The sequence below is a fragment of the Vigna unguiculata genome, chromosome 5 (assembly GCF_037176805.1).
Source record: "Vigna unguiculata cultivar grain cowpea cultivar isolate G323 ecotype 2 chromosome 5, ASM3717680v1, whole genome shotgun sequence".
Classification (NCBI taxonomy): domain Eukaryota; kingdom Viridiplantae; phylum Streptophyta; class Magnoliopsida; order Fabales; family Fabaceae; genus Vigna; species Vigna unguiculata.
Window position 1 is genome coordinate 2,446,181 of NC_140796.1, and position 14,952 is coordinate 2,461,132.

Genomic DNA, 14,952 nt, shown 5'->3' on the forward strand with positions numbered 1-14,952 from the left:
AACTGTAAGTATTTTACTTATTATTAACAAGTATTTGTGTAGTTTATGTAAATTTATAATCTGAATTACAAATATTTTAAAATATAAAAAAATTATATTGCATTTAAAAAAGTCAAGAAAAACAAGTACTTATTCTGAAATAAAAATTATCAATAGATGGAATTTTGTGTAAAAGTACAAGTAGCTGGGATAAGTCGTGAAGAATAGTTTCTAGTAATGTAAAGTTGTTATGGAGTTCAGAATAAACATGAGAAGTAAAAGGAATATAGGCTGAAGCAAGAATTTCGTCTCTGCCTTCAGATTTATACTTCAGCATTCATCAAAATGCTTGAAACAAGGATTGATACAAAAGGTAGAGATATCATAATTCAACTTAACTATTGCAAACATAAGGCATTTGCTTTGTTTGTCTCAAAAAACTCACAAAATTACCTATGAAACATGTCTTCTAAGTCACTGTCTTATGTGATATTGATATCTTCATCTTGGTGCAATGACAAACCATGCTCATCTTCCCGCTAAGGCTTTAGGTTGATAATGGTTTCAGACAATAAAACATAATCACCACCATGGATGTTTGTGATATCTGCTTGTTCCTGCAACCACAGAGCATACTCAAGTTGCACCTCAACCTCACCCATTGTTGGTCGCTCATCTGCTTCATATTTCACGCATCCTTGCACGATATCTGTGAAGACTTGCCAACACGCAGGTGCAATCTTTCCTTTGATTTTCGGATCAACTTTCTCTTCAGCCGGCCTCCCCAAAAATTCCACTTCTGTTGACAATTTCATATATTTTCTTCCACACACAACTTCTAATAGAACCATACCAAATGAGTATACATCGGTTTTATCTGTGATGGTCAGGTTCAAAATTTGCTCCACAGCCAGGTAGCCAATAGATCCTATAAACGAAAGCATCATCTCAGTCTAATTGACCAAATTTAGGGTTTGTTGCCATTCTAGTGCGAAGAAAAATTAACAAAATGAACCCATTCTAAAAAATTTAAAGGAATGGATAATTTGCTTTATAATTATGACTTCATACAAAGAAAGTTGTGTCCACTGAACACGACTTCAGCTTCAACGTGAGAATAAAACACAAGTCATGGATGTAAAAAGTGATTTTGGTAATAAAATTATGATCACATACTAAAGAATTTTAATTTGGTTAATTACGTGCTAATGCTAATCAAATGAAGTTGTGAATAAAGAAGACAACTTTATTTTTTACTTTTAAAAGTGAAGTCGTGCAGGGAACACGAATTCATGCAAAAGTCGTGCATATGAAGACTTCTGCGAATTATCAACTGCACCGGATGAAGTTGTGAATCTTTGCATGATTTCCTTTTCTTTCGTTTTTATTTTTTTGGCTTGCTAGCAAACCTGTGGTGGACAACACAAAAAGTGTATGCAGTTGAAAGCGTTGTATTCTTCGTTTCTTGCCCCAGTTCACTCATAATATTCAACAAAAATATTTAATTGGGCTTTTGGGTATTACGTTTGGTGGGCCCATATATTACAGGACCATAACATATTCCGAGTCACACTTTTGCTATGGGGGCTGCTCGCTGCACCCCCAACCCTTCTTCTGTACTTTCATTAAATTACCTTTTTACCCTAAAAATTTTTATTTGTCAAGATGGTTGAAAGTTGTGTAAATAAAATTTACTGCAGAAAGTATTTAATTGTTGATCAGAAAGAGCGTGGAAGAGAGACAACAACAGTAAAAAAGAAGGTATTTAATTACAAGAATATTATTAAGTTAATGAATGGATACTTGAGACATGTTTCCAATTGAGTTCTGGGAACCAACTTCTCCCTTCTTTGCCTCTTCTTTCCTGTGCTTACTGTAAAATAAAATCAGCAATAGCCTTCAACCAACTTACAATCCACGCACCAACCTCACTCTCTCTCTCTTTCTATCTCTGTTTTCTGTCTTTCTTTCTCTCTCACATTTATCAAAGAATTTGTCCTTGCATGGAAAGGAAATGATAGCCCACCACCACACCCTTTTGGAAGAAGGTGAACTCACACCCCTAGCAAATACAATCCAAAGTGATCTTTATGATGCGTTGTTATTCCTTGTAGTGGAAAAAGTTTAGACAGAAGGCTAAGAAAATGGATGCGAATTGAGGGAGAATGATTGGCAGGAGTCTATAGAAGACTTTGGAAACACGCTCACTCTTAACCAAAACCACCCATCCGATCTCTACCTTCTCCTTCTTCCAAACACATGCCTTAATTCTCTCACAGACCCACTTTAACACAACCACATCCACATCCTTTTCGAACCTCTGCATCTCTGCCACAACCCCGCCATTGCTGAAACAACACCGGTCCCTTCCACCTCCGTAACAAGCAAAAGAAAAATAAAAACACTAAAAAAAAATCCGTTTCAAAAAATTCAAAAAATCCGTTTCTTTATTTTTTTTTTGTTTTTTAATGAAACGGATATCGAGATCCGTTTTATATTTTTCTGAAACGGATTTTGACATCCGTTTTGTAAAAAAGTCAAAAAATAGTGAAACGGATTTCGAGATCTATTTCAGAAAAATATGAAACGGATCTCGATATCCGCTTCATTAAAAAACAAAAAAATATAATGAAACGGAGATCGAGATCCGTTTCACATTTTTCTGAAACAGATCTCGACATCCGTTTCATTAAAAAACAAAAAATAATAATGAAACAGATATTGAGATTCGTTTCACATTTTTCTGAAACAGATTTCAACATCCGTTTTGCATTTCTCTAAAACGAATCCCGACATCCGTTTCACAGAAAAAAAAATTACAAAATGGATCTTAACAAACAACATTTCATTCAAATCAAATTCCAAAACATTCAATATGATTATGATTAAACTGGAAGGAGATTAACCTGACAGAGAAGACAAGAGGGGAGCTTTCAAAAATAAAATTAATGAAACAGCGATGGACACAGAAGCTTGGACCAGCTTGAAGGACAACCAACAACTTGAACAAGTGACAAGAGAATGAAGCACAAGCAGGGACCACTGCCACTTTGAAACACATGGACCACGGATGACACTTGAGAAAGCGCTAGCATTGTGGAGAAAAAACAGAGACAACAAACGATGGAGACAAGAAATGTTGTGGAAATAGTTGGGGGTGCAGAGCTCAGTTAAAAACCAAAACAAAAATACACCGTTGGTGCAGTAAATATCATTTACTGCTTTCACCCACTTTCACCCACCTGCAAGTAAAAATTTATTAGGGATAAAATGGTAATTATTGGGGATACTGAAGAAGACTTGGAGGTGCAGGGAGAAGACCTCTTTTGCTATTATGGTCATATAGCAGAAAAGCAAAATCTTTAGTGGATTTGTCTCACGAATTCACCATGGGCGCTTCTCCCTACACCTCCAAGGGTTCTTCCGGTAGTCCCAAAATTTATTATTATACCCTTAATTAATTTATTGGTAAAAGTTGGTGAAAACGGTGGAATAGCAGTAAATTTCATTTACTGCGTCAACTCTGTCTCTGCACCCCCATATTATTTCATACCTATTTCTTCCCATTCCCGTTTGTTCTCTTTGTTCTCTCTTTATTCTCCATTCTCATTGTGCTCACTGTGGTCCACTGCCTTCATTTTTCTTTGCTTCATTCTCTCGTGGTGGTCCTTGGTCCGAGGTTTGTGTGTTCACTTTCATTCATTTTATTTTTGAAAGCTCTCTTCTTTATTATCTCATTGTCACTGTCCTCCATTCTCTTTTGTGGTTGAAGGCGTTACTTGTGAGTTCCCTGTGCTTGAAGGTCCTCCATTCTCTCCTCTTATCTTCTCTCCAGGTTAGCCTCTTCAATATTAGTTTTTCATTTTTTCCCGTTAATTCTGTGAAACGGATTACGTGATACGTTTAAAGAGAAATCAAAATGGATTCCAAAATCCGTTTCATAAAAAAAGACATGGAAACTTTATGAAACGGATTCTGGAAGAATCCAGAATCCATTTCATACCTTTCTGAAACGGATCACGTACTCCGTTTCTAGAAAAAAAATTAAAATTTATGAAACGGAATTCGTAATCCGTTTCAGAAAAGTATGAAATGGATTCTAGAATTTGTTTCATAAAGTTTCCATGTCTTTTTTTTATGAAACGAAATTTGGAATCCGTTTCATACTTTTCTGAAACGGATTACGAATTCTGTTTCATAGATTTTTAAATTTTTTCCGAAATGGAATTCGTGATCCGTTTCAGGAAAGTATGAAACGGATTCCAAATTCCGTTTCTTAAAGTTTCATGTTTTTTCTCCAAACGGATTTTGAGATCCGTTGCATACATTTCTGAAACGAATCACGTATTCCATTTCTGGAATTTTTAAATGAAGGGTTCTTACATGTTATTAACCCTAATCTTTTGTTTTCATTATGAAATAGAATAACGTTGTTTATATGTTTATATTTAGCATTTTTTTTCTCACAATTTTAATATAAATAAATATATTATAATATATTAATAAAATCGACTATTTATAGAACAAAGATCATTCTATTTTATCTTACATTGATCTGCATTTAGTTATAGAATAAGGGTTATTATCATTTTTTTTCTACAGTAAAATTTTTATAATTGTAATATTCTCTACCCTATATTAATAAATATTTATTTATGAAAATAATATTATAAAATATTTCATAAGAAAAAAAAAATTACACTACAAACAAAAAAATTATTTTTAAAAGATCTTACACTATTTTATAAAATGCATACATTTTAATTAAATATAATTATTTTAAAATTTAATTGTGATCCTTTTAACAGCTAAAAAATAATGATAATAATATTATAATTAAATAACATTATTTACCATAACCAAATATAAAAATTTAATATAATGATATCAGTCTATTGAAATTATTAACATTTGTAATATTTATCTATAAAGCGTCGACGTCAACGAGAAAGAACAGTAGTGATTGGGTTCAAGGGAGCGATGAAGGAGTACAAGACAAAAAATACATAAAACAAAAAGAAATAACAACAGAAATTTACAAAACGGGGTTCAAATTCCGTTTCTGAAAGTGTAGAAACGGATTACGTAATTCCTTTCATATAAAAATACAATACAAAACGGATTTCAGAATTCGTTTAGAAAAAAAACCTGAAACGGATTCTGTAATCCGTTTCACATTAACATTACACGAAACGACATCTGTAATCCGTTTCGGAAAAACATGAAACGACTTCCATATTCCGTTTGACATAAAATGACAGAAACAGCTTTTGTAATTTGTTTCTGAAAAAGATGAAACGGATTCTATATTCTGTTTCATAACACAAAATAATTTCAGACCCATTTTCGCACAGATGGAATGATTACAAAACATATATATAAATAGATACAAATATAGGTTCATTGAGAAAACTTAATTGGAAGAAGAGTGTGTGGATTAACTGCAGGAAGGGTGGCTCTCAGTGTCGTCACGGACTCGGGTTGGTGCTTGCTGCTGCTCGATCTTCTCCAAGAAATGAAGGCAAAGAAGGAGGCAAAGAAGGAGGGAGGAGGAAGCGGATAAAAGGGAACCTCTTTTAAATGTGTTTTTTAGGTCAAAGAATCAAAAAAACTTTGGGGTGCAGAGATTCGCTGGCTGTGCAAGGGTGCAGGGTGGAATGCAGGTAAGAATTTTTTTTACTATTTTTTCTCTTTTTTGATTTAACTTTTAGCTTGGACAAAATTGGAAATAAAAAAAGTTTTGGATTACATAAGAAATGCTTTAGGGTACAGGGAGAAGCCCCCATTCACCATACCAGAAGCTTAAGCCCTATTGCAGCCTTTTAGTCTTAACGGCTGGACAAATTACATGTATTTATTTCATTGCAACGGTGACTTTCATGAATTATCGTTGCATTGAAGATGTGTCTAGCTGAACTTCCTTTATATAAAATTGTGCTAAACAAGAAAAACTTACCTATTTTCCAATAATTTTTTTTTTCAAATTTGTCTAATCATTTTATTGCCAAATTACGCAAAAACCTCAAAATTTCGTTATAGTAAGTAATATCATAAAATTCAAAAAAACATTACCTGCAACATATTTTACTTTAATTGGCTTTGGCTCTGACATAAAAGGCTGTCCCTGTACGCTAAGGCTAAAATCTGCAAGCTTTGGCTCCATGTTTGCATCCAAAAGAATGTTGCTAGGTTTGATGTTGCGATGAATGATGGTGCGCTTGGCTCCAGCGTGAAGGTAGTGTAGTCCACGTGCTGCTCCTATGCAAATCTCTACCCTTTTCTTCCATGAAAGTTCACCTCTTTCCAGATTTCGATCTAGAGATCCATTAGACATGTACTCATATACAAGAATCCTCTCATTTTGTCCCTCGTAGAATCCTATAAGAGAGATCAAATTAGGGTGATGAAGTTGACATAACAACTCAATTTCCTTCTTGAACTCAATGACTCTTTGGTTTTGTGTCCCACATATCCGCTTTAATGCAACAGCATAATCATTGACGCCATTATGTTCAAGACTACCTTTGTATACTCCACCACGAAGAGAGCAACCACGACGATAGCATATTTTGTGTCTATCGTTGAAATTGTTTGTTGATTTCCGAAGATCGGCGAGAGAAAATTGACGGCACAGCTCTTCTATTATCGTTGGATACTTTCTCTTAGATGAACTTGTGTGCTTCGAACGGTTGAACCCCACACATTTGAGAAACATTGTTCGAGTCTGTGATACCGTCTTGATTACACTTGCCCATAAGCATTCATCTATGTCGGGTTATGTTTTATCAAACAGGTTATAGTCATCGAAAGAATTGATTCTAAATATTTATGAAAGTAATCTTATACGTATAAGACATCTAAGATATTTATGTGATTCTAAATATCACTTTTATTTCAAAATTGTAAAATAAAATAGTGTTATAAGACTTTATTATAATATTTAATGTTGTCTGATGTATCTTACGTGGGATTTATTACTCACATCTAGAGTATTTCTAACGATCTCTACCCCTCTTCAATCATTGTAACAGGCTGTCCTGTTTTGGTTTCATTTACGCGTTTCCCTTTTGAAAACGAAGAGGAAAACGTCTAGTCACTTTCCCTTCTTTCATCTTGCAATTGTGGACACAATTTATTTCAGACAAATAATTAATTTTTCCAATTTCTTGAGAGGATTTATTTAAAAACTAACAATTATCTTTCAAAACTTATACTAACAAAACGAAAAATGATAGAGATGGTGGCACTAGTGGGCTGAGTAACAGCAACAACCCAACTGGTGAGACTGGGCCAAATAGAGAACCAAAACCGATAAGAAAAAGCTCCAGACAAACCTAACTGGATGGAATGAATTTATTCACTTAAAATAGTTTCTTTTACTATTATGCCTTATGCATAATAAGAATCTTTTCTCTAAGTATATGCGTTTGGGTTTCCACATTTTGTGAAAATATGTTATGAGATTAGACTTGCTTATATCTACTCTACGGAACATTTTTGGGATATGAAAAAATCATACTTATTTCTAGAATTCTTTTTATGGAGGATGTACCTCGAAATACTAAATTTATTCTTCATCTTTTATCAAAATTTCCACATAACGTTTATAAAAAATGTTTTATGTATAATTTGTTTGTTTCTTCTGAGATTCTAACCATTGTTCAAAGCTCTCATTTTGTGTCATGACTTTCCTTAAGAAAGAATGTGCGAGAGTACTAGTTCATTTAATTGATAAAATTTTAGGCTTTCTAGGAACACACCAAATAAAAATTACACTACACTCTTTAAGTTTTATTGGATCCCCCGCTATTAACGATAGATGAACAACCGATGAGTACATGAGAAGATATTGTACAATGTTTCGAATAGAGATGACATATAAACCCGTCCTCGTAGGTATTGTCCGAATCCGTATCCGTTTTGATAGAGAATCTCGCATTGACGGGGTATGGGTATTAGTAGGGGAATCCCCAACTTTTTCAATTGGGTATGGAGATGGTTATGAGGATGTACATATTCCTGTCATAATACTCGTCCCCGTCATATCTCCGTCATAATTTAAATTATTAAAATATTCACAATTAATTAAGTAACCCATATATATATATATATATATATATATATATATATATATATTCAATTTTTTATTTCTTCTAATTATTTGGTTTGTCATGAAACTCATTCGTATCTCCAATATATTTTTCATCTTATCATAACATTTATGTAATTATGTTAAATGATGATAGTTATTAGTCTTACACATATAAGACCTTAGACACCACTTTTACACCAAAACATTAAGGCAATGTTGTTATGGGTCTTTATTCTTATATAGTGTTTAACTTTGTCTTTTCTATCCAATGTGAGACTTTGACTCACACTTGGACTATTCCCAACAAATGATGTATGTATATTAAAAAAAAATTATATCTCATATTTGAATATTTCTATTATTTTTTAATATTTTTATTTATTGTATATTTTCCTTTCAGTATGTTTAATACTCTCAATTTAAGTGTTTAATAGCATAAACCTTTCATTTACTAGGTAATATAAAAAAAAAACTCTTTACTTATTTTTATTAATTTTTGTTTCATTTAAAGAACTCTTTTGTTTCGCTAAAACAATTATTTCTCAACCATTTAGTATATATGTTGATATTTGAAAAGTGTTCTTAGATGTCTAAGGTATTTTTCATCTTATCACACCCTTAATTATACATTTGTTTTTCTTTGTGCAATTTCTTTCAATAGTTTGTCAAATTGTTTCTAAGACACATATTTGTTAATTTTTTAATATTTTTATTTGTTGTTTATTTTCATCATGTAAAATACTATTTCAATATATTTTATCTAATTATTTTTTATTTTCTAACTCATTACATCAATCATAGTGTAATTTTTTCACTATAATTGTATAAATAACTTTTATTTACTACAATATCAAAATTTAATGTAATTTTCCATGAATAATTTTTTATCACCATCCAACATATATTGGAATACAAAAGATACAATATCCATGTTAAAATTTTATTATTATGTTTATTATTTGTTATTTGCGTCATTTTGATTAAGTGAAGTATTATAATTTTTATTAGTGTATAAAAAAAGAGATTCACTAGAATTTAAAAAATTGATGTAAGCAAATATTTAAAATATATTTTAATTTGAATATTTGTTTTCCTTTAATTTTTTTTTAAAATATTTTCAAATTTTATCAACTAAGTTTTATTAATGGTTTGCAGTTTGCAAATTTAATAAATGTTTTAGTTCTCATGAAATTTTATTTGGTATTCTAATATAAAATTTAAACAATTATAATTTATTTCAAAGTATTTGATATTGAAGAAACAACTATCCTCCTAATATTGAATATTTGATAATATTATGTTTCCTTTACCGTAATTTTTTATTATTTTATAAAAATTAATTAAAATTTATATTGAAGTAGTAGGGAAACGGGTACGTGTACGTGTATGGGTACGGGATTATATCCGTTACTCGGTGGGGATGGAGATGAGATAAAACTTTGATACCCGTTGGGTTTGGGTATGGAATGGGGATAAATTTTTTTTACGAGTATGGACATGGGATAACGAAACCCGTCTCCGCCATGTTGCCATCCTTAGTTCCAAAGAATGTCGCTAGGTTAAATGATGTTCAACAAGTACATCAAGCCTCAATAATATGAAGATATTTCAAGGTATGCCCGTAAAAACAAATATTCTCGTAATAACAATAATTATGATAAATCTCAATGGTTTGATTACATCATGATATTTTTTAATACTGTACATTCATAAAATATTTAGTATAAGAGGAATATTGACACATTATTATTATTATTATTATTATTAATTAATTGAGGCAAGTCGTTATTTCACTAATATTATCCGATATCACATTAATTATCTATCTGTTTTAGCACTAGGACTTCTAAACAAAAAAAAAAACTATAAATATAATTAGTGTTTTTTATGAAAAGCATACTCTCGTACTCATACTCTCTTATTAAAAAGATTTTAACTATTTTGTTGATTTGAGCGTCCGAAAATCTTTTTGTTGATGGATATTAAAATTGTTTCTGGAATTAGGGACGGAACCAGAATTGAGAATCAACTTTGCCGTCCGAGAATCTCCCCTCTTTCACCCGTCCTTCATGTATATATAGGGTCTTTCAGTCTTAAAACTGCTATCTTACTGTCAGATCTTTAGCTAACCAACCTACCCACTTCTCCACTATTCTCTCCTGAAATCTCGTATGGGGGGTGATTATTCCTAAAATCCAGAGATATTTGCTTGTCACCTCGACAACCTCGATCCAAATGATCGTCACCTCGGCCACCTCGGCCCAAATGCTTGTCACCTCGGTCTGTGACTGAAACTCGTTGTTTTATGATAAATATTTATCGAGTCGGAATACAAATGAGCATGTTGAGGTCGGCCATTCCCTGGACGGTACAAAAATCTACCATTATGATATTGTCACGTGTTGAAAGGCTAAACTTCTCGGTAACAAGAGAAACATTTATTTGGATGCAATGTGATTCTAAGATACTCTATTCTTTCAACATCAACATTTTGTCATCTTCTATCAATGCCAGAAAGATAGAAAATTACACATTGTTAGCAACTTTGGTTTCTAGCCACAAATATTTCATCTGCTTAATAAATAGATTATTGTATGACTTGCTCATTGATTTTTTGACTCAGTATAAATATAATTTTTTTATAATTTGTTATTTTTACAAAGATTATTAAATATCGCATTTCATATTTCAGTTTTCTAAAATAAAACAATGTTGATCTTTTAGTAAAACATTCTCCAACAGCAAATTAATTACTTGTTTATTTAGAGTTTATTAATAGTATTTAATTATAACCTTTACATTTTAATTACAAAGGTATAGTAGATTTTTTTTATCAATTAGATGATATATTATATTGGACTAAAATGGTTTAATTTTAAATACGTTAAAGACCATATTAAATTTGTATAGACAACAAAATTACCCATGTACGAAACTATAAGGAGTAGAAGGAAGATTTAAGTTAATTATAACTAGTAAGTATTTTACTTATTATTAACAAGTATTTGTGTAGTTTACGTAAATTTATAATCTGATTTACAAATATTTTAAAATATAAAAAATTATATTGCATTTAAAAAAAATCAAGAAAAACAAGTACTTATTCTGAAATAAAAATTGTGAATAGATGGAATTTTGTGTAAAAGTACAAGTAGCTGAGATAAGTCGTGAAGAATAGTTTCTAGTAATGTAAAGTTGTTATGGAGTTCAGAATAAACATGAGAAGTAAAAGGAATATAGGCTGAAGCAAGAATTTCGTCTCTGCCTTCAGATTTATACTTCAGCATTCATCAAAATGCTTGAAACAAGGATTGATACAAAAGGTAGAGATATCATAATTCAACTTAACTATTGAAAACATAATGCATTTGCTTTGTTTGTCTCAAAAAGCTCACAAAATTACCTATGAAACATGTCTTCTAAGTCACTGTCTTATGTGATACTCATATCTTCATCTATGTGATACTGATATATTCATATTGGTGCCATGAGAAACCATGCTCAGCTACCCCCCAGGCTTTAGGTTAATAATGGTTTTAGACAATAAAACATAATCACCACCATGGATGTTTGTGATATCTGCTTGTTCCTGCAACCACAGAGCATACTCAAGCTGCACCTCAACCTCACCCATTGTTGGTCGCTCATCTGCTTCATATTTCACGCATCCTTGCACGATATCTGTGAAGACTCGCCAACACTCAGGTGCAATCTTTCCTTTGATATTCGGATCAACTTTCTCTTCAGCCGGCCACCCCAAAAATTCCCATTCTGTTGACTCCATATATTTTCTTCCACATACAACTTCTAAGAGAACCATACCAAATGAGTATACATCAGTTTTATCTGTGATGGTCAGGTTCACTAATTGCTCCATAGCCATGTAGCCAATAGTTCCTATAAATGAAAGCATTGTCTTATTCTAACAGACAAAATCTCGGGCTTCATGCCCTTCAGATAAAACACAATTCTTTGAGGGCTTTGGAGAGTAAAGGTTATACTATCGCAAAGTTCTTTGTATGGCGGGCTATTCTAATTGAAGTGCCGACAATGATTAACTTAAGGCATAGAGGGGTCTTTTTAAACAATGTTAGCTCTTATATGTGCAGTGAGCAGGATGAGACCATCAACCATCTTCTAATTACTTGTAAAGTAGCTACCAACATATGGAATATGTGTAACAAATGGATTGAGAACTTGGGGGTAAGCCATAATAAAATTCAAGCACATTTTGAGCATTTTCATCTTTTAGAGCTAGACCTCAAAGGTAATATGTTATGAAAATGGGGTGTGGATTGCTATAGTATGGATATTATGGAATCATAGGAACAATATTGTTTTTAGGAATGGTGTATCTGGTCCTGAAGAGATCTTTAGTTTGGCCAAGTGAAGGTATGAACATGGTTGAAAAATAAAATGAAAAATGTAAATTTTTCATTCTGAGATTGGTGCCTATGTCTCATTCTCTGTTTAAGGTCCATAGCTTAAAAACTCTTTATCCTTTTTACTTTAATGAGCTATGGACAATAATTGGCTACTTGTATATGGTTTTCTAACTTATAGCCTAGATTTTATGGTCTAGAGTGTTTGGTTGTTTTCCTTGCAGATGTAGGCTTCAGCTCTCTATATGGATTAATCACTTTATTCTATGGTTGAATGAACTCTTTGTAGAGTAGTTGCAGGGAGAGGGCTACTTGGAAATTCATTGGAACCACTTTCTTCACTTGCATTTCAATATGCAAGAGGAGTGGTTGTAACTTGTGACAAGCTGATATTTTGTACTCGAGGGTTGAGTATAACATAAATGAGTAAAAAAAATACCCTCATGTATTCACTTTACCTATATATACTGGATAGTATTCATAATTCTTTGTGAAAATCTACAGGAAGATGGAAATGTTCTTGATAGTTAAAACTATATGATATACCTGTTGGTTTTGTAATTGATGAACTAGTTATTTTTTATGTAAAAGGGTTAAAGCACTCAAAATATTTTATTATTAATATATCATTTATTTGCCGAAAAGAAAAAAAAAACGGACAAAATCTGGGATTTATTACCATTTTGCTGGAATTTGCGTCGAAGGTTCCATATTTGAATTTTTTTTTTTCAGGAATTAGTAATTTGTGCTTTTGTAAGTACGATTTTATATAAAGAAAGTCGTGTTTAACATGAAAACAAACCAGATCATTTATTAGGATATATGTGGTATCTGATAACCTTGGATGCTGAAAGTGATTTTATTATTCGAAGTCGTGACCTACTCATTACCAAAATGGTAAAAAAGAAACCCAAAATTTCATTGCTGTACGTAAGTAATACGATAAAATAAAACATTATTATTACCCGCAGCAGAATCTACTTTGATTGGCTTTGGCTTTGACATAAAATGCTGTCCCTGTACGCTAACGCTAAAATCTGAAAGCTTTGGCTCCATGTTTGCATCCAAAAGAATGTTGCTAGGTTTGATGTTGCGATGAATGATGGTGCGCTTGGCTCCAGCGTGAAGGTAGTGTAGTCCACGCGCTGCTCCTATGCAAATCTCTACCCTTTTCTTCCATGAAAGTTCACCTCTTTCCAGTTTTCGATCTAGAGATCCATTAGACATGTAGTCGTATACAAGAATCCTCTCATTTTGTCCCTCGTAGAATCCTATAAGAGAGATCAAATTAGGGTGATGAAGTTGACATAACAACTCAATTTCCTTCTTGAACTCAATGACTCTCTGGTTTTGTGTTCCACATATCCGCTTTAATGCAACAGCATAATCATTGACGCCATTATGTTCAAGACTACCTTTGTATACTCCACCAGGAAGATAGCAACCACGACGATAGCATATTATGTGTCTATCGTCGAAATTGTTTGTTGATTTTCGAAGATCGGCGAGAGAAAATTGACGGCACAGCTCTTCTATTATCGTTGGATACTTTCTCTCAGATGAACTTGTGTGCTTCGAACGGTGGAACCCCACACATTTGAGAAACATTGTTCGAGTCTGTGATACAGTCTTGATTAATTACTACTCTAGTCACTTGCCCATTAAGCATTCATCTATGTTGGGTTATGTCTTACAGGTTCCAGAGAGAACATAATTTTAGATATTTACGATATTAGTATTACCTATACAAGAAATCGAAAACATTTTATACCATTTTTATTTCAAAATTATAAAATAATAATGTCATGATAATTTCTTTATTTTTATATAATAGGACTTTTCCCTCGTACTCGGACTATTTACGATTATATTCTACGAATTTGCCCCTCTTCAATCATTATAACTCAGGCTGTCCTGTTTTGGTTTCATTTACGCGTTTCCCTTTTGAAAACGAAGAGGAAAACGTCTAGTCACTTTCCCTTCTTTCATCTTGCAATTGTGGACACAATTTATTTCAGACAAATAATTAATTTTTCCAATTTCTTGAGAGGATTTATTTAAAAACTAACAATTATCTTTCAAAACTTAGACTAACTAAACGAAAAATGATAGAGATGGTGGCACTAGTGGGCTGAGTAACAGCAACAAGACAACCGGTGAGAGTGGGTCAAATAGAGAACCAAAACCGATAAGAAAAAGCTCCAGACAAACCTAACTGGATGGAATGAATTTATTCACTTAAAATAGTTTCTTTTACGATTATGCTTTATACTTAATAAGAATCCTTTCTCTAAGTATATGCGTTTGGGTTTCCACATTTTGTGAAAATATGTTATGAGATTAGACTTGCTTATATCTACTCTACGGAACATTTTTGGGATATGAAAAAATCATACTTATTACTAGAATTCTTTTTATGGAGGATGTACCTCGAAATACTAAATTTATTCTTCATCCTTTATCAAAAGTTCCACATAACGTTTTTAAAAAATGTTTTAT

The 14,952-nt window shown here is 32.3% G+C and overlaps 2 protein-coding genes across 4 annotated transcripts; both read right to left on the reverse strand.

The window, feature by feature from the left end:
- Window positions 1-271: 271 nt before the first annotated feature.
- On the reverse strand, window positions 272-6,824 carry LOC146885976 (receptor-like protein kinase ANXUR2). 2 transcript variants are annotated; one of them, XM_085674106.1, is made up of 3 exons: window positions 6,502-6,824; window positions 6,052-6,357; window positions 272-907 (listed from the first exon to the last, which is right to left on the reverse strand). In XM_085674106.1, exons 1-3 carry the CDS (start codon window positions 6,692-6,694, stop codon window positions 519-521), a joined length of 888 nt encoding a protein of 295 aa, XP_085530232.1. In that variant the 5' UTR covers window positions 6,695-6,824; the 3' UTR covers window positions 272-518. The 2 variants fall into 2 exon arrangements, with proteins under 2 accessions (XP_085530232.1, XP_085530231.1); XM_085674105.1 differs by having other exon boundaries at window positions 6,052-6,818.
- A 4,415-nt stretch (window positions 6,825-11,239) lies between these two features.
- On the reverse strand, window positions 11,240-14,251 carry LOC146885977 (receptor-like protein kinase ANXUR2). 2 transcript variants are annotated; one of them, XM_085673201.1, is made up of 2 exons: window positions 13,419-14,251; window positions 11,240-11,878 (listed from the first exon to the last, which is right to left on the reverse strand). In XM_085673201.1, exons 1-2 carry the CDS (start codon window positions 14,059-14,061, stop codon window positions 11,577-11,579), a joined length of 945 nt encoding a protein of 314 aa, XP_085529327.1. In that variant the 5' UTR covers window positions 14,062-14,251; the 3' UTR covers window positions 11,240-11,576. The 2 variants fall into 2 exon arrangements, with proteins under 2 accessions (XP_085529327.1, XP_085529326.1); XM_085673200.1 differs by having other exon boundaries at window positions 11,240-11,968.
- Window positions 14,252-14,952: the final 701 nt, after the last annotated feature.